The 18,548-nt window shown below is 47.6% G+C and overlaps 1 protein-coding gene and 3 non-coding genes across 4 annotated transcripts; 2 read left to right on the forward strand and 2 right to left on the reverse strand.

Moving 5' to 3' along the window:
* The first annotated feature begins 1,131 nt into the window (after positions 1-1,131).
* On the forward strand, positions 1,132-1,205 carry Trnat-agu (transfer RNA threonine (anticodon AGU)). Its single transcript has one exon. It is a non-coding gene; the product is annotated as a tRNA-Thr (tRNA).
* Positions 1,206-4,612: 3,407 nt separating this feature from the next.
* Trnal-cag (transfer RNA leucine (anticodon CAG)) lies at positions 4,613-4,695 on the reverse strand. The gene has a single exon. It is a non-coding gene; the product is annotated as a tRNA-Leu (tRNA).
* Positions 4,696-8,115: 3,420 nt separating this feature from the next.
* LOC102908084 (butyrophilin subfamily 1 member A1) lies at positions 8,116-18,002 on the reverse strand. Its single transcript, XM_006993170.4, has 8 exons — positions 17,963-18,002; positions 17,255-17,387; positions 16,387-16,734; positions 13,532-13,813; positions 12,000-12,149; positions 11,476-11,496; positions 11,360-11,386; positions 8,116-10,936 (listed from the first exon to the last, which is right to left on the reverse strand). The coding sequence occupies exons 2-8, from the start codon at positions 17,331-17,333 to the stop codon at positions 10,272-10,274; spliced, it is 1,572 nt and encodes a 523-aa protein (XP_006993232.1). The 5' UTR covers positions 17,334-17,387; positions 17,963-18,002; the 3' UTR covers positions 8,116-10,271.
* Positions 15,240-15,311, forward strand: Trnae-uuc (transfer RNA glutamic acid (anticodon UUC)). The gene has a single exon. It is a non-coding gene; the product is annotated as a tRNA-Glu (tRNA).
* Positions 18,003-18,548: the final 546 nt, after the last annotated feature.

Raw genomic sequence — 18,548 nt, forward strand, 5'->3', positions numbered from 1 at the left:
ATAGATCATAGAGTTCGTAGTTCAAGAATCTTCTAATGAAAGCAAGAGCCCTAGTACTCACCGACCTTCACTGCCCCCACCTTTGCCATCCAATGGCTGGCTGCCTTACAGTGTGACAAATCCTTCAACTATCAAGTTTAGAACTATTGAAATGTTGGATTTAGCATCATCTCTGGGACAACAGGTCTTATGAAACCCAACCAACTGTAGCTGCAGGTTTCATTTGTGAAGTTACTTTCACAACCATGACAGCAGTTTGTAAACTGTCCGTTTTCTGTTGTTTGAATTACGCTTCAAAGATGGGTTTATTGGAACAGAGAACTGAGCAGGTTGGAAGCGGGCACAAATACACAGCTCTGGGGACAATACAGAAACGTTGCAAATGCTCTTTCTTCGACCTTTTATGAAATCAGACCCTTCGGACAAAAATAAGGCTTTCCTTCCAGAGCTGTTGAACACGGGCCTCTCCTTTATGCCTTTCCAAAAATGGGCTGTTGATATCAAGTCTTAAAATTTTAAGACTTGTGTCTGGAATTCTTTTCGTCAATTTTAGAACCAAGAAGGAGGTAGGTGAAACCTAATTTACAGAGGAGCGCGGGAAGGTGGGGGCACTTAAAGAGTGATCAAAATCTTAAATTTGAATTTAACTTATAAATCATGAAATAAAAAAAAAGCTTGCTTGCTGCATGGACCGTTGGGGGTTGGAAGCATAAGTGTAACACACACACACACACACACACACACACACACACACACACACGTACGTACTACGTATACTACGTACGTTTTGAGCGCCCCGCCTACTCGCTTTTCCTTGGTGCCTCGGTGGTACTTTTAGGTAGTACTTTTATCAGCGTGCTGATGAGCTGCCGAGGACTTGCCCGCCCTTCGAGATAGCTTCCTTCTTGCGCATGCAGCCCGCACCCGTACTTCTCCCAACCCACCCGGACCAGGACTCAATCTTCTCGCAGCTGAGCAGTTTCTTAGGTCTTTGACGTGTAGTCGAGACCATTCTTAAGATTTGAGGAACTGCCTGGGCCATCTTCAATTAAAAAAAAAGCTGGTGAAAACGTACAACAAAAGCAAGGTTCGTTCCTTTTCTTTGTTGATTTGAAGGCCAGAACGCGTGCGGGCTCCGTGGCTTAGCTGGTTAAAGCGCCTGTCTAGTAAACAGGAGATCCTGGGTTCGAATCCCAGCGGGGCCTTTTTGTGGTTTTCCCGGTGTTCGGTGATTCTCTGGTCTGCTCAAGTGTAACATCAAAATCATCTTCATGCACTGCACGCACTTCACAGAAGTGTTTATGCAGATAATTTACAGAAAAAAAAAATTTAATAACAAAGGCTAAGGTTATTTCTTTAAGGACAAATTTATGCATTTCTTAGTGGTGTCGTCGTGCTGCCAACTCCCCAAGCAAGCACAAAAAATTACCAGGGAAAGCAGACAGAAAACAAGAACTACAGGACCTCTGGCTATTCTATTTTCTTTCTGCGGAGTCTTGAATGGGTGTACCCTCACAGTCTCCCCGAAATGTTTTTTTAATTTGTTTATTTATTTTTTTAAACCGGTTTTGAAATGATAAATCTGTTGTGGAAAGCCCCACAGCACCTCTGACAACCATATAAATAAGCCATGATTCATTTCAAATCTGTATTGTGGCCAGAGCTTATTGGAAAGGAACATCTGAAACCCTGTCCAGGAAAACATCTCTATGGTCGCTTGTCAGCAGAGTGAGTGACACTCTGAAACATGGAGACATGAGGAAGATGTAGGAGTGGGGAGCCTTCCCCCAAATTTTGCAGCATGAAGAAACTGAGAAGTCTGAAAAAAGAAAGAAAAAAAATGTACTTTTACTCTTAGCTGAGTGTCCTCACCAAGACCAGGGAAAGAGGAATTCACTGAGTGCTGCCGGCCCCTTACTCACGTCCCAAGATCCAGCTCCCAGCATTTGGCACAGAAATTCCATATGCTTGGCTTTGTTGGTTTTGTGGGAACAGAGCATCCTGACGCTCTGGGGGACAGCTGAGGAGGCAGTGACACTTCCTGACCCCCACGGTGTTGTAAGCAGCAATGGCTGCGAGAAGGCAAATTCTCTGATTGGTCAGATTGTTCTCTTGGCCCACAAACTCCTCTTCTCCATCCTCAGAGTAAAGGCTGCCTACCCTCCAGTTACAACATAGTGCTGTCAGCTCCTCCCACCGAACCTGCCTCATCTGCCCCAGGCAGACTGCACAGACAGCATCAGGTACCCCAGGCTGAGTGCGGCGAAACTGAGCACTTGGGTACCATTTTTATACAGCAGGTCTAATACAAAGCTCAGAGGCGTGGGATGTTAAGGTCACAAAGTGTCCTTCCAGGGGCTGCCCCACTTGGCCAGCTCATCCAAACAGCCTGCCTTTACTAAGACTACATTTGGCTTTTTTTTTTTTTTTTCCCTCACTAATTGCCAATAGAACTAACTGCCTGCCACTTCTGATCTTAAAGCTTTACCTAGTTACTGATGCCAGGAGCTCATCACAGCAGGGTGAGTTCCTACCAACACTTGATATAAGCACAGCTCTTGCTCCAAAGGAAGTTCATGGCCTTGGAGCATGGACTCAGGTTTCCCTGAACTTTGTAAAAGTGGACATGAACATTTTATAGTCACAGGACAGTGGTAGCAAAGGTCATTAACCAATGTCCTTACCACAGATGCCTTAGTGGGCATCAGGGAAACTGATTACAGCAAAGTGGTGGTGGTGGGGGATCTCTGCCATAGATTTCAAATATCATCTGATGTCATTCTTAGCTTTGGGGTTGATGAAAGCTAATGTTTTCCTAATTTAATGCATTCACTGGTCAGTACAGAAAGTGGTTGATAAATGGTTATTAAGGGTACTAAAGATAGCCCAAGTTCGTCTTGTTACTTGATCTTTAACATGCCAACTCCCCAAACCACAGAGGACTAATCACAATCTTCAACACAAGCATGTGACCTTTTTTGAGTGAACTTCAGTTCGCACACTGCCAAATAACTTTCTGTCTGTCGTAACAATGTATATGGATTTCTCTGTCCTAAGAGAACTGCCAGCATTTTCTCTATTCTCAGATTTACCAAAAGCTACCCTGGCTTGTTCGTGTATATCATGTTTTACATTTTAGTCTTTGTGATAATTAGTTTTTGCCAATTTGACAGACACTAGGAACCTCAACTGAAGAATTGCCTCCAGCAGACTAGCTTGTGGGCATGATTAATTAATGATGATGTGGGAGTTCCTGTCACACTGTGGGCAGTGCCACCCCTGGGTAGATGTTTTGGGGACCAAGGCAGTAAGCATCACTCCCCCATGGTCTCTGCTTCAGTTTCTGTCTCCAGCAGAAACCCGGCACTGACTTCCCTTGATGATAAATTGTATGTAATCAGTAAACTGAAATAAACCCTTTCCTTCCCAGGTTGGTTTTGGTCAGCATTTTATCGGAGCAACAGAAAGCTAACTAGAACAGTCTTTATTTCCAAATATCCCAAATAAAATTCTTTTCTTAGAGGTTCTTTTCAATATTTTGTTTAACTTTGACTGGTGGTGGTATCTAGTAACAACCGGATTGCCTCAGCCTCCTGAGTGATACAGGTACAAGGTCTTCTGTATCTCAGACTGGCTGAGGATGGCCTTGAACCTCTGATCTTCCTGCCTTCACCTCTGGGGAACTTACAGGTGTACACCACCATGCCCAGTTCCTGTCTTTGTACCAATTTATTACAAATTTGTTTGCTCCTCAGGGCTGCGGCTGAACATGTCCTGTTCACTTGCATCTGTAGAGACCATGTGATGGTTAATTTTAAATGCCAGTTGGAGCAGCCATGGGGTCTCCAGTGTTCTGGGAGTTCCATAACTGAACTCAGTAGATTGTCCTCCCTAGTGTGGTTGGACTTGATTCAGCCTTAGGCTGGGTGAGGGGATGGTGAGGTGTGGTGAGGGTGGGGAGCTACATGATCCGACTGACTACAGCCTCTGCTCTCTAGATTTTCAGTCCTTCATACCTGGACTGAACCATGCCACCTGCCTTCCTAGTTTCTGGCTTACAATCAGCAGATCATGATACTTCTCAGCCTCAATAGCTGTGAGCCGTGCCTTTATGATAAATCTGTGTATTTGCCTTTCTCTATCTGTCTTCTTGTATCCCATTAGATGCTGATAGGTAGATAGATTATAGGTAGGTAGATAGATGGATGGATGGACGAGCGGATGGACGGACGGACGGACACATACATACCAGTTCTGTATCTTCGGAGGATCTTAACTTAGTATAAGTGTATATGTAAGTATTACAAATACAAAACCAGAAACCTCACCCTCCCCCAAAAAATTAGACCAGTGAGACGACTTGGGCAGTAAGAGTGCAGACATCAGTGATGATAACGAGTCATGAATTAAGAATTAACATTCATTTAACTTTTCTTGTGAATAGAGACATAGAAAATACTAAAATATCTAGTTTTCAAGCTATCTTGTAAGTGCACAGTGCTTCTACTGTAAAGATAGACTAAGAAAGAAAAATAAAATGTTTACTAAAGAAGGAAAAGGAAACAGTACCAGAGTGAATGAACTATGAAGAAATTTGTAAAAGATATCAAGTTGTCAGGAGTGGGATTCGAACCCACGCCTCCAGGGGAGACTGCGACCTGAACGCAGCGCCTTAGACCGCTCGGCCATCCTGACACACTTGCAAACGCTGCCCAGCTTATGGCTCTATCTTTTCAAAAATGGTATTTGTCACTCGGCCTTTCTGCCCTCGAGGTTTGAGAATGTTTCAGGTCTGAACTGTACTCGCTGTGGCTAAGTGAACTACCTCCAGCAGCGACAAAGATTAGCAGGTCGGAACCCTCGGTCGTCTGGCCGGTGCGGAGCGCGGGCCGGGCTGCAGCCTGGCCTGCCCCGGGTCCTCCGCGGGAAGCCGGTCGGTGCGTGACACTCCCGGCCCGGGGCTTCTGCACACTCGCTCCTCCGGACCCTCGGGCAGGCGATCTCCCCGCAGGCACACCCGGAGGCTGAGAGTCCGACCTCTGCACCGCTGCGTGCACTGGCTAAAGGCAAAAGCTTCTCCGAGACAAAATCCGAAAACCAGAAATCGTTTCTCTCCTAAACCCACCCGATGTCCCTTATAGCAATCCTCGACAACAGCGGATTTTCCAAACGCAACTCAAGACGGGGGGGCGACCTATTCCTAGACTGTCAGTCTCTGCCGTGGGGACGACGTCCCGGGAATCTCACTGGAAGTCGAAGGAACCGGAGCTCTGCTTTCAGACAACTTTAGATGCAGTCAGCTAACTGCCCCCACGGACCGCGGACAAGTCGTTCTGCTCTGTGGGCTTTAGAAATTGTTCCATCCCACTCCACCGCCACCCTTGGTTTTAGTTTTTGAGATTTAAGAGTCTCATTATGTAGCCCAAACCGGCCTCAGCTTCCGGAGTGCTGGGCTCACAGGCTTGAAATCATCGTGTCTAGTCTAGAAATTCTTTTTTTCTTTCTTCTTTCTTTCCTTATTTTGGGACAGCTTCTAGTGTTTAAATTCCATTGACGAAACACTGTTTAATCCCTTACACTGTTAGTAAAATGTCCAGCTCTCCATATCCAGGTAGATACAGGCGCTCAGCCCTACCCAGACCTACTGAATCTGAAATTTTTCTATTTAGAATACGGTTAGTAACAATGTGTCACATACTTGACAATTGCTGAGAAATTTTACAGAAGTATGTGAGGCAGCAGGTATGGTTTGTAACTTCACCCAGCTTTTTCACAACGTTCCGCGTGTCAGAACATTTTGTACACCATAAATACATATAATCCCGACTTGTGGATTTCAAACAAGTTTAGGGGATAACGCTCCACATTATGTGGCTAACAGGCCCTCCACATGATTGTGAGAACCATGGCTTAAATTAAATATAGTATTTCTGGAATTCTTAGAGAAACTCCCCCAGCATTAGCAGAAATTAAGGAAAGTTCGTAGGTGATACATTTGGCAACCTTTTAGGATAACAATTCTCCCCTGACTAATTAATTAAATCAGAATGTCTGGGAGTGCTGATCAGAGGATTTTTAAATTTAGTATTACTGTTGTTGACAGAAACGCTCTATGTCACCCTGGCTGATGACTGGGTCTTTAAGGGGCCATCATTCTCTGAAGGGACTCCGTATGCATCCAGATTTGAGAGCAGGGTTCCAGGGCTAAGTTCTAGTGAAAGCCTGAATCTTTTAAGGATGAGAGTGCAGGCACATTTATAACAATGTTCAAGGTAGTATGGAACAGGATTCTGGTCCAAATTATGCTTTTGTTTTGTTTTGAGACAAGGTCTCACACAGCTCAGGCTGGATTTTAAACATGTAGCTCTGGATGTTGTTGAACTCTTGATTCTCCTGCCTCCACCTTCCAAGTGCTGGGTGGATGGATGGATGCTACCCTCTCAAGTACTGGGATTCCAGATATTTGCTACCACAGCCAACTTAGCTTCGTTCTTTTTTGACGCTGTTGTTCCTGTAAGAATAAGATAGCTTTGTTGGTTATAACCCTCCTCGTCAGTTAGTCAGGGTGTGACATACAGAGGCTGGAACGGGAGCACCGAGGATCAGCACATGGTGCTCCCTAAGTGTCTAATGACTGTTTAGTACACCCACAGACCACTTTCCTTAAAACAATGAGGCAAAGGGAAGCAGACAGAGCTGATTGAAATCTGAGAGATCTTGTCTCTACCCGCGCCCCCCCCCTTTTTTGATAGGGCCTTAAAACTTACCGTGTAGCTCAAGTTGTCATTGAATCTGCCGACCTCCTAACTCAGTCTCCAGAGTGCTGATATTACAAGCATGTTCCACCATGCCCAGTTCTGAGACCCCTTTTCTTTCTAATCTCAGAGACACACTTCCATATATTCTGTGTGAGATTTTACAGATACATATTAGGATACACATCACACATTAAACACAGTAATGCAAATGTCTACTTTTCCTAGGCATTCAACATGTTAAATTACATGTATTTAGCGTGTGTATGTGTGCATGTGTATGGGTAAACATGCTGTATGACAAACACGTGGATATCTGAGAAAAATTCATTCCACCGTGTGGGTCACTGGGATTGAACTCAGGTCATCAAGCTCAGTGAGCAAGTGTCTTTCTCTGGTAAGTCATATCACACACACACACACCCTGACCCCCCTCACACACACACACTGCATTTTTTAAAAGGATGCTTAGACTATGTTTTCTGTGAATTTCTACAAGTAAAACTCGAGCACAAATGAGCACATGCATCTATTGAGGTAGTGTGCTGCTAGATAGGCTAGGCTGACCTTTGAAGTGACTATGTAGTCCAGGCTGCCTTCAAACAAGACAGTTCTCTTGCCTCTGAGTTCTGGGAACGCAGGCACATGTCACCATATTTAACTTAAATTAATTCTTTAAAGCAAAGATAAAGTAGACTTTCCTCCCAGGAGTACAGTATAGGGCAAGCTGCACAGGGTGGCTTGTGTTCAAGAAAAGAAGAGAAGGGAGGAGGACACTGGGTGCTGGGCGGTGATGGAGCAAAGAGCAACGGTTTGAATGTGTTCCCCAACTTTCATGTGTTGGGATATTCTTGCTTTTCGAGACAGGGTTTCTCTGTGTTACAGCCCTAGCTGTCCTGGAACTCACTCTGTAGGCCAGGCTGGCCTCAAACTCTATCTGCTTCTGCCACCACGGCCTGGTCCTTGTTTGGAGATTTAATTGAGTCATGGGGGGCAGGGATGGAACACTAGACTGGCGATGGCACTCCAAAGCTCTGCTGGGGGATGTACCCTCTTGGTGCATCCGAGCAAGGGATGAGGTTTACTCACCAACACAATTGCCTTAACAGGAATAGAAATGAAGTTACCTCTGAAACAAGGCTGCGAGCAGGAAGCTTTCAGCACAGTGGCCTTTTGGAAGGCAGTTTGCTCCCCATGAGTAGCTCCCCACCCCTGCCTGTTCTGGTGACTCTCTCCTGAAGGCCTAGGCCTGGGGTCATACAGATCAGCGCTGCTGAAGCAAGCAGTGTGTTCCCAGGCAGCTTTCGGTCCCATTTCACTTTACCCGAGTTCCTCTTCTTCAGATAAACAAAGGAAAGTTCAGAAGCTGCCTGCCGCAACCAGACTTTATTTATTTATCTATTTATTTATTTATTAGACAAGGTCCATGGACAACTTCCATTTTGGAAGCTGGAAAAAGTACAGTAGAAACGGAGGAGCTTGGATACACACAGGTCATCAGCAAAACAAACCCCAGCATGCAGAGGACACTGGAGCAGACACAAATAGGGGCATCCTGCTGTGTTGAGCATCCTGGTGCGACTCTGGGGATCCTAATGTAAAACAGAATCAGGAAGGCTTAGCAGGCTACCTTAAGCAACAGCACTGCGTGGAGAGGAACAGCAGCAGAAGGGAACTGGGGGTGCCCGTGAGGCGGGTGGGCGTTGCAGTGAAGGCCAAGGGAGCGTGCAGCTGAGACTGGCAAAAGTAACGGTGTTACCTAAGCAGGCTGAATCAAAACTGGTGGATTTGCCAGGTATGGTGGACCTGGCGGCAGTTCCAGCACTTGGAAGGTGGAGGCAGGAGTATCAGGAATCCAAGATCAGTCTGAGCCACATAGTAAACCTCTACCTCAGCACACACACACACACACACACACACACACACACACACACACTCACACACAAACACACACACACATAATGGAGTCAATAAAGTGAGGCTGGATTGACCTTCTGGGTAGGGTGGGGTGGTGGGGGTGGGGAGGATGGGGTGGAGGACACAGAAGGAGGAGCAGGCCTGATACATGCGGATATAACCTGGCGGGTTTGCTGGAACTTTCCTTCTGTTATAACCCTGTCTGTGCTCTAGCCCTGCTCAGCTCCACTCCTTTCTGTCCCTGGCCGGCTTGCTCACAGCTCTGCTTCCAGACAGGCAGGGCCAGTCTCCTCCATCCTCCAGAACATGCCTTAGAAAACTGTAGATACAGTGTTCAAGACACAGCCTGAGAGAGAGGACAAGAGACCTTAGGAGCCAGGGGACAGGGAGATGGCCGGGAAACGCTCTCTTTGGGGCTCTTGCAATCATGATCTCACAGGTACCGTAGTTTCCAGAATTGGGCCTGCACAAAACTGGCCCTGTCAACAGTTAGCCATGATAGGGACCCTACCCTTTCCAGCTGAACTAGTGGATGCTGATAGATTGTGGGAGAGGATAAATCGTTGTATTCAGTCATACCTGTCCCCTTGAGCCCACCAAACTTCAGTGGGTAACTACAAACCCATGTGTCCCACGACAGCCCTGGTTAAACTCAGTGTGTGGCATTGATGAGGGAAGGGGAGGGAACTAAGACAGAACAGAGGAGCGTGGGAGTAACTAGAATGCATTATATATGTGTATGAAGATGCCCAAAAATTCAATTGATAAGAAATTTTGAGATCTAGTCCTGAAAACCCTAGGGACAGGACAAGCATACCTAACTGGACACATTCCCTTCATCTGTTTCTGTCATGTCTTCTTTAAATTTCTTTATGGGCTTTTTAGCCTAAGATCATTCCTTTCCCAGCATGCTGTGCTTTTAGTTTTGTTTTTCTCTTGCCTAAAATCTGTGGTTCCACATACCCCTATTCCAAATGTTGCTGCCACAATTTCACGCCAACCTAATCACCTCCTGGTCCCTCGGGTGGTTTGCCAAGTCCTCCTGTGTAGGCTCTGATCTGAAGGGATATGGGCACTAGAAATAGATTAGGAATCACCTCTCAATCTCCCCGATATTGGCACAGAAACACGTTAGGACAGCCTTTCTCCTGCCCAGGAAGAAAGAGGACCCCAGGAAGAAAGAGGACCCCAGGAAGAAAGAGGACCCCAGGAAGCAAGAAAGAGGACCCCAGGAAGCAAGAAAGAGGACCCCAGGAAGCAAGAAAGAGGACCCCAGGAAGAAAGAGGACCCCAGGAAGAAAGAGGACCCCAGCAAGAAAGAGGACCCCAGCAAGAAAGAGGACCCCAGGAAGAAAGAGGACCCCAGGAAGAAAGAGGACCCCAGCAAGAAAGAAGACCCCAGCAAGAAAGAGGACCCCAGCAAGAAAGAGGACCCCAGCAAGAAAGAGGACCCCAGCAAGAAAGAAGACCCCAGCAAGAAAGAGGACCCCAGCAAGAAAGAGGACCCCAGCAAGAAAGAGGACCCCAGGAAACTGGCGACTGAAGCTTCATAGTGAGGAAGTAGTCAAAGGGAAGGAAATGGTGGAGCTGGAACAGCCGTTAAGGTGCCGCTTGGCTAGGTGAGAAAGGGATCAGTTTAGAACGGAGGGTATCTGCTTCTCCAGAAGCAGGGCCTTCCCCTAGCGGGGACAGGGGAATGGTGTCCTGGACCTCAGCAGTGACCGTGATTTTCTCAGGCCCGTTGGCAGCTGGACAGATGGTCAGGGGCTTTTTACCGCAGGACCACAGGCAAAAGAAGGGGCGGAGGGGGCCCGAGAAAGAGGTGCTGGGGAACGTATAGATAAGCGATCCGTCGCTCATGTTGTAGAAGGAAATGTCTCCTGATTCATAGTCCAGAAAAACCCCAACCCGGCGAGGAGGTCCTGCTAACCGCAGAGGGGTGCGGAGTGGGGTGAGGGCCCAGTACCCGTTTCCATATAACTCCACGGCCCAGAACCCATTGTCAGGAGTCATGGGGTCAAACCCTTTCTTCACCACATCCTCCCTACACACGCCAATGGCCCAGTCAGTTCTGTCTCCCACCTCCACCTCCCAGTAATGTCTCCCTGAAGTGAAGGTCTCTCGGCCTAACACACAGGGCCAGGAGTCAAATCTCTCTGGTCTATCAGGCAGGATCTGACGCGAATCTTCCAAGCGAACTGATTTTGAATCTTCATAGAGAAAGAGATGAGGGTGGGCTGTGTCTGGATCCAGAGTCACGTCAACTGGAGGCAAAGAGAGAGCGTGCATCAGCAAATGCAAGATGGTACTCGGCCTGTGCCTCCTTCCCAAATACATGGAGCGGAGCTGTAGGAGCTGATGCATCCCTGTAGTAGGGAAGTTGTCTGGCCACTCACTTGCTGTCCTTCTCTCCAGACCCCATCTCTCACTGGCAACTCTGGAATGACTTAAGAACTGACTGCCCTATGTATGGGGTGTGGTCAGAGGAGCTTTTCCGCTAGCCATCTTCCGTGGTTCTCTGGATGCCTCGCGGGGAGTGCTGAGGCCATTCACTGTCACTGCCCCCCTTTGTAGCCTATCACTAACTAAAGAAGACGTCTGAGTGTTCTCGTGGTCAAGCCTCCCTCACAGGTCTTGGACTCCCGAGCTAGAGCTTCAGAGGCAGTGAGGAGCTCAGAACCACTGACCTTCATGCAGTGCGGTCTTTTTGCATCCTGCAATGTGAAGAAAGAGAGACTGTCAGTGGTGTGTTAACAGACAGGAGGAGAAAATCTAGGGGCTCAAAAACAAGAAGACAACTTACTGAGTTCTTCCAGAAGTCTCTCTGGAAAACAAACAAAATTATTTCAGTGGCTTTTTATAACAGCCAAGTGGAAGGCGGAAGACCAGAATGAGAACCACATAAAAGAGACACTGTTTAACCCATGGTGGCCCAGTGACAGACACTGCCAGTGAACCAGGAACAGAAACGCTGCCAGCAAAAACAGAGTGTTTCTAAGAAACCATCTGGAAGTTCCTCTTGGCTTAGGACTAGATCTTAATCATAAGAGTCTTCCTGGGAAATGGGCTTAGAATTGGCCAGAGGGCCTGAAGCTGGGTTGTGAGAGAACATAAGGTATAAAATAACAAAGAGCTGGTTTTGACTCTGCCTATATCACATCCACTTTTCTTCACATTAGGTACCTGTAATTTTAGAAGGCTTCCAATTGCTTCCAATTTCAGAATTCTAAAATCCAGCGTTTTCCTGCTGGAAGTCATCTGGACAGGCCTGACTCCCACCCTCCCTGGAAGCTGTAACATGAAGCCTTTGTGGGCACTGTGACTTACCTTTAGAGCCAAATTCACTCTTCCGCTCTCTGGCTCTTTCCTTGTATAGTCTCCAAGTGAAAAATATGGACGCAATGGTGAGAAATCCTAGGGCCAGTATGACGATAGCCACAGCTACTATCCAAGGAGTCAGCCTTGGCACAAAGGGAGCTAAATAAACAAACGAAAACAGGCTCAAGAAGGACATTGTTTGGGAAACTGAATGATTTCAGTTTCTCTGCTAGTGTCAAAGGGAGATGGAGCTGAGGATGCCCTTGAAGGCCTCCCACCTCCCACAGCAAGGATTACTCCTTCATGCTGAGTGTTGCAGAGATTTGACCCTGGGCAGAAGCAAGCACAGAGAGCCATCTAGGGCCAGAGCGTGAGAAATAAAAACCTAATGGGCCTCTCGGTGTGTCACAGAACCCCCTTGCTAACCACCACTGAGGCAGTGGAGGTAAAGGAGGAAGAGGAGAGACCACGTGCCTGACAGAATAGGACTTGTTGGTCAATAAACAAGGCATGCTTCCTGCTAAACCAGAGGGGATGACTAGGGATGAAAGAGCTTGCTTCCTGGAGGAACTTGGCCGCCTATCTGGAGGTCCGGTGTGGGATGAGGAAGGGAGGAGAGGTTCAGGGAGGGCAGGTCAAATCGGAAAAGCCATTTAGTCTCTACTTATTGAAGGAGGGGGTCCAGAAGGCCCCCAGGGACAAAGTTCCTCTGTCTCACCCATTTATCCTAAAATTCAGCTCTGGAATTTTTTTTCATTTTTCTTTATTAAGAAAATTTCTACTCACTCTACATACCACCCACAGATCCCACCTCCTCCCTTCTCCCACCCTCCAGTCCTCCCTCCCAAGCCACCCCACATCCCCACATCTCCTAAATCAAGGTCTCCCACGGGGAGTCAGCAGAGCCCGGCACACTGAGCCTAGGCAGGATCAAGCCCCTTCCCACTGCACCAAGACTGTGCAAGGCGTCACACCACAGGCACCAGATTCCCAAAAGCCTGCCCATGCACCAGGGACAGATCCTGATCCCCCTGCCTAGGTGCCCCCAAACAGTTTGAAGCTCTGGAATTTTTATGTGATCGGCATGGGAGTGGTGTATGGCGTACTAGAGGTAGAGCCTAGGACTTTATGCATGCTAAAAGCACTCTGTCAATGAGATACAGCTTACCAGGCAGTGGTGGCACACACCTTTAATCCCAGCACTCCTGAGGCAGAGGCAGGCGGATCTCTGAGAGTTTGAGGTCAGCCTGGTCTACAGAGTGAGTTCCAAGACATGCTCCAAAACTACACAGAGAAACCCCGTCTCAAAAAAATGAGAGAGAGAGAGAGAGAGAGAGAGAGAGAGAGAGAGAGAGAGAGAGAGCGCTCAACCCTCAGTATCTTTATTCTAATGAAATTGGTAGGGCTTCCCTCAAATCAGCAGGCAAGAGCTTAGGGGAAGATGTAGACAACTCTGCCATGAAGTCCCTTCTGAGCAGGGCCCCAGGTCATATTGTCCCAAGTCTCTGTCAACATGGCAGTACAATATTCAGTCCACTGACCTGGTACAGAGATCTCTACTTCCTTCTCCTGGCCAAGGAGGAGATTCTGGATGCAGCAGGACGCATTCATTATGGAGCTGTCTGTGATGATCACTGAAGCTGCCACAGTGAACAGGCCTTCCTCGTCACGATTCCCGGACTCTGCTGTGACTGGAATTCTGTCTCCTGAGGGAGTTCTCCACTGCACTTCTGGCTCTGGGAACCACCCCGAGGAGGTGCATTTCAGTTGGATCTGTCCATTCTCTTTAACTCCCACACTGATGTGAGGATCGGAGCCCAGAGCTATGGAGAGAGAAGCTGGCCTTAATCTTTCAGTGGGAACTTTCCCGGGGGCATGATGATCTTAATTTGAGAAAGACAGAGAGGATGCAAAAGTGGACTGGGAATAGGTGGGATTCCTCTAGTCCTTCTGTGTGAAGACCGAAGAATCAATAAAAATAATTTATTACGCCTTCTCAGAGAGGATGTCTTATTGGGATCAAGACCTTCACCATAAGCAAAAGTCTGCTGGGTAGGCACGGGGGCACTTGTCCAACCCTCAGAAGCAGCAAGCAATGGCTAAGAGGTGGTTTAGGAGCCACCTAAACCAGAGTCAAGAAAGAGTGCTTTAGTTAAAAGTACGTAACATGATTTGGGGGATGAGACAACTACGGTTAGAAATTTTAGAAATGGAAAGAAAAGTGTTCTCCTTTTTAGACAGGCACTCATGTAGCCAAGGCCAGCCTCAGACTCATTATACTGCTGAAGATGACCCTGAACTTCTGATCCTCTTGTCTCTGCCTCCCAAGTGCTGGTATCACAGGCAGGTGGCACCAAAACCATTTTCTCACAGTGCTAGGGAGCCCATCCAGGGCTTTGTGCACGCTAAGCAAGCACTCTGCCAACCACACCTTCAGTCCCCAAAAGACTATATTCTTGAAAACAGGCTTTTTTTTTTTCTCCTTGTGATTTGTAGTTGATTATTTAACTTTCCTTTGTCAAGGATGCTGACTCAGGAATTTTCTTAAATGAAATCTTTTCTCACACAATTATGCCCTAACAAAAATCAACATAGGGCCTCTGCCTTCCCAGAGGCGCCACCATCCGGCTTTGATTTTTTTTGTTTGTTTGTTTTGTTGTTGTTTTGCTTTGTTTTGTTTTTAGAGACAGGGAGGGCTTCTCTCTGCCCTGGAACCCACGCTTTCTGTAAACCAAGTTGGCCTCGACCTCGGAGATCCTCCCACTTCTGTCTCCCCAGGGCTGGGATTAAAGGCAGACAGCAACAACGACCGGCTAAAGATAGTTTTATGTCATCAAATATCTAGGTGGGTTTTTCTGTTATTTGAGGCTTGGTTTTATGCTGCCAGTCTGCCCTGGAACTCATGAGGTTCCAAGTAGCCAGGGTTGATTCTGAACTCCTGATACTTCTGCCTCCATCTCGCAGGCTGTCACTTCACTTACTTTACACGCACACGCACACGCACACGCACACACACGCACACAGAGTGATTATATGTGTAATCAATTTTTAAGATGCACTTCCCTAAAATGACGTGAGAGTTATATGTGGTGTATTAAATGTGGCCAAACATGGCAGACGTACCGTTGGGCTAGAGAAAGAGTTAAGCTCACAAAGCGCTTCCGTTTCGCAGTACCTAAAGAAGGTGTGGTGTACACCTGTAATCCTGTACTTGGGAGGAGGAGGCAAGAGAGGAACGCGTACAGCATCTCCCACATGGTCTAGCGGTTAGGATTCCTGGTTTTCACCCAGGCGGCCCGGGTTCGACTCCCGGTGTGGGAATGTTCCTCTTTTGAGGCAGGCTGTTTCTAGACCCATGATTCTGGCCTTAAAGCGTTCTTAAGCTGCCGGGTTTCGAAAGAAGTAAGTTAAATACGTACATAAATGAACTAACAAATTAAGAAAGCCGGTTTGTGTGTATTATATATATTAGTCTAAGACGTAGAAGTTAATTTAAAAGTATAAAAATGCTTTTACCATTGGCAAAGTACTTTTCACCTATTAACTAATAAGTGAATAATAATAAACTTTATTTCCATTTTGCAAATTCTTGTCGGATATAGCTTACTGGTTTCACAGGAGGAAACGCGGAGTGGGAGGTTTGCTCGATTCTGATCTCTAGCAAGCAGAGGAGTCAGAGTTCAGTGTATTCTTTCCTTACTATCTCAGAGAGACAGAGACGGGGGGGGGGGCGGGGAGGGAGGGAGGGAGAAAAAGAGAGAGAGAGAGAGAGAGAGAGAGAGAGAGAGAGAGAGAGAGAGAGAGAGAGAGAGAGAGAGAGAGAGAACACGAGTCAAAGTAAAACCGTTTGGGGGTGAATAAAGAACATTAGTAACGCACCACCTTCTGTAAGGCTAGGGGCCAGTCCTTAGGCGCTAATCCACGAAGCTGCTCAGAGCATTTGAGATGCTCAGCACAGTCTTACGTAAACGTGAAAACACGCACAATTTAAACCAGCTCTGGGAACTGACCCAGTGAATTATGGTGTACTTGGTAAAAGAATGTAATAGCCGGATGTAGCGGTGCACACCTGTAATCCCAGCGCTGCGCAAGTAGAAGCAGGAGGACTGCCAGAGCTACATAGCAGATACTGTCTCAAAAAACGAAATTAAATTAAGAATCTTATGTATTTCTCCGAGGAAGTAGTCCTGTTCTAGAGGGAAAAGCGCGAAAGATAACTAAAATGAGGTATCCTCAGGAACGCCATCTCGCTCAGCACTCCGCCCCGTTAGCTGAGCCCCTTCCCACTCATCTCCCTTCTTCAGACTCAAGGTGATTTGGAGAATGAGCCCCGAGGTTCCTAAAGTGAGCGTCCTGGCGCGCGGTGACTGGGCGTCGCAGCCCGCTGTGTACCCACCAGCCACTTTGAGATGCGCAGCGGCCTCCTCGGAGCTGTCGTTGTCTCTGAAAAAGCACCGGTACTCCCCCTGGTCCGAGACCCTGACACCCCGGATCCGCAGGGTAGCGCGGCCCTCCGGGAGCCCGTCGGTCACCAGCGTGGCCCTCCCGCGGTACTCGGCCATCTGCTGGTCCTCCTGCTCCTGGCCAGCCCGGTAAAGAAGCACCGCTGGCGACCTGGTCTGTCGAAACCACCGCAGCTCCATGGGCTCCGAGCTCGCGTTTGGGGAGAAGCGACAGGTCAGCTCCGCATCTGAGCCCACTAGGGCCAGCACTGGCTCCTGAGGTGCGGTCACATCGAAGGGAGCTGCCAGGATAGATAAGGTCAGATGGGACGATGGGACAGGATGGAGGATCTACAGACCAGGCTTCTAGTAAAGTAAGGGGCTCAAGCTGTCTACTGTTCCTTTTGTTGTTTTGTTTGTTTTTCAGACTGGATCTCACAAATCCCAAGCTGGCCTCCAGCTCACTGTAGCCTTGATTCTCTTGCCCTCAACTCTCAACTAGCATTGCAGGTGTGCACCGCCACACCCAGCATTCCATTTTTCTTTGATTTAAAGAAAAAACAAACAAACAAACAAACAAAACTAGGCTCTCCCAACGGAGATAGGGCTATCTCTATGTAGACCAGGCTGGTTTTGAACCCCGAAAGATCTGCTTCTACCTTCTTAGTGTTGGAACTGCAGGCATGCACTATCACCCGGGGAGATTTCCTTTGGATTCACTGGACTCTGGTGGATGTCCCCACTTGGAGCCAAACTGGGTCACTGACATTTAGAGGAACCGTCCAACCTTGCAAGAAAGAGACGGCTAGAACAGAGACATACCTGAATCCAGCGTGGGCAGCTGCAGGACCATGAGCGTGAGCAGACACTCCAAGAGGCAGGGGTTGGGAGAAACTGCCATCTCCAACCTTGCTGGGGCAACCGGCTGCTGATGGGATCTGCCAGGAGCTTCAGGCTGGGAGATAAACGGTCAAGGGGGTAGCTATGGGCTCTGCAAGCGCCCTGGTCTCCATCAGTTCTTTCCGACCTAGAGCGCTCGTTATCTCCCTCGCAGGGTAATTCTCAGCCCATGTTACAACAGTGCCCGTCCACACCCCTTTCTAAGTCTGGTCAGGCATGCACAAAACAGCAAACGCGGGCCTACAAGCCCTCAAGTGTCTCCTTAAGGGAGCTGTGAGGCACCGTTACGGAAAAAAGAAGAAATGTTGGAATCTCTGCATTTACAAGAAGGAGGAGGAGAAATAGAATAAAATCTTATTGAGTAGAATATTTTGTTATTCATGCTTAGAAATGATAATAAAGACAAAGCCATGGAGCTAGAAATGGATACATGAAATGAAATGGAGGAGGAGAGAGAAAGAAGTGGTATTTCACACCTGTACGCCCGACATTCTGGAAGATGATCTCTGCGAGTTATATAGTGAGCTACAATCCTGCCTCGTCTAGAGAGGAGAGAGAGGCAGGGCTGACGGGCTTGAGGAACAGAAAGCCGAGCACGGAGGCTCGCTGAGCTGAGAGAGAAGCACCTACCGACTTCGAGGTCGCAGAGGAAAAAGGAGTGAGAGCCAGAGGGACCAAGGGGAAAAGCTGCTTGTGGTCCCAGGGACAAAGTTAGAGTCAGCAGAAGGCAGGGGGTTCTGTGCTGTTAGGGAAGCCTGCCCCCAGGTGGCCAAGTGTATTTACTCAGGGAAAAAAAAAAAAAAAAAGTTTTCCAAGGACGTGAACTAGGGATTGGTGGTCCGGTGGTTCGGATCCATCCTCCTCCTCTAAGAGAACGATACGCGTTGAAGAGCTGGACTGAATATAGGGAACAGGAACAAAAAGACGGAAAGACGGAGTGACTAAAACGAGACGTGAGGCCCTCAACCAGTTAACTGCTCCTGTAGCTTCAGTTTTTTAACACTGAAAATGACAATAAGCCCAGTGCGGTGGCTCACCCGTGGAAATTCAGGACTCAGGAGGCAGGATAATTGTAAGTTTAAGGCCAGCCTGGGCTAAGTAGCAAGATGGAGGCTCGCAAGAACTACATATAGAGACGTTGTTTGAACAAAACAAAAGAGAGTTTGGTTTTTTCTTGTGTGTGTCTTTTTTATGATTGTTGTTGTTGTGGGGGGTT

Source organism: Peromyscus maniculatus, chromosome 5, assembly GCF_049852395.1.
Source record: "Peromyscus maniculatus bairdii isolate BWxNUB_F1_BW_parent chromosome 5, HU_Pman_BW_mat_3.1, whole genome shotgun sequence".
Classification (NCBI taxonomy): Eukaryota; Metazoa; Chordata; class Mammalia; order Rodentia; family Cricetidae; genus Peromyscus; species Peromyscus maniculatus.

What these genes read in the sequence shown, in the direction of transcription:
- LOC102908084 (XM_006993170.4), bottom strand. Translation starts at nt 17,333, where the DNA reads ATGGCAGTTTCTCCCAACCCCTGCCTCTTGGAGTGTCTGCTCACGCTC. An exon ending in TGCGCATCTCAAAGTGGCTG is followed by an intron (nt 13,814 to 16,386) that starts GTGGGTACACAG and finishes CTCTCTCCATAG; the next exon opens with CTCTGGGCTCCGATCCTCAC. An exon ending in GAGTGAATTTGGCTCTAAAG is followed by an intron (nt 11,497 to 11,999) that starts GTAAGTCACAGT and finishes TTTGTTTTCCAG; the next exon opens with AGAGACTTCTGGAAGAACTC.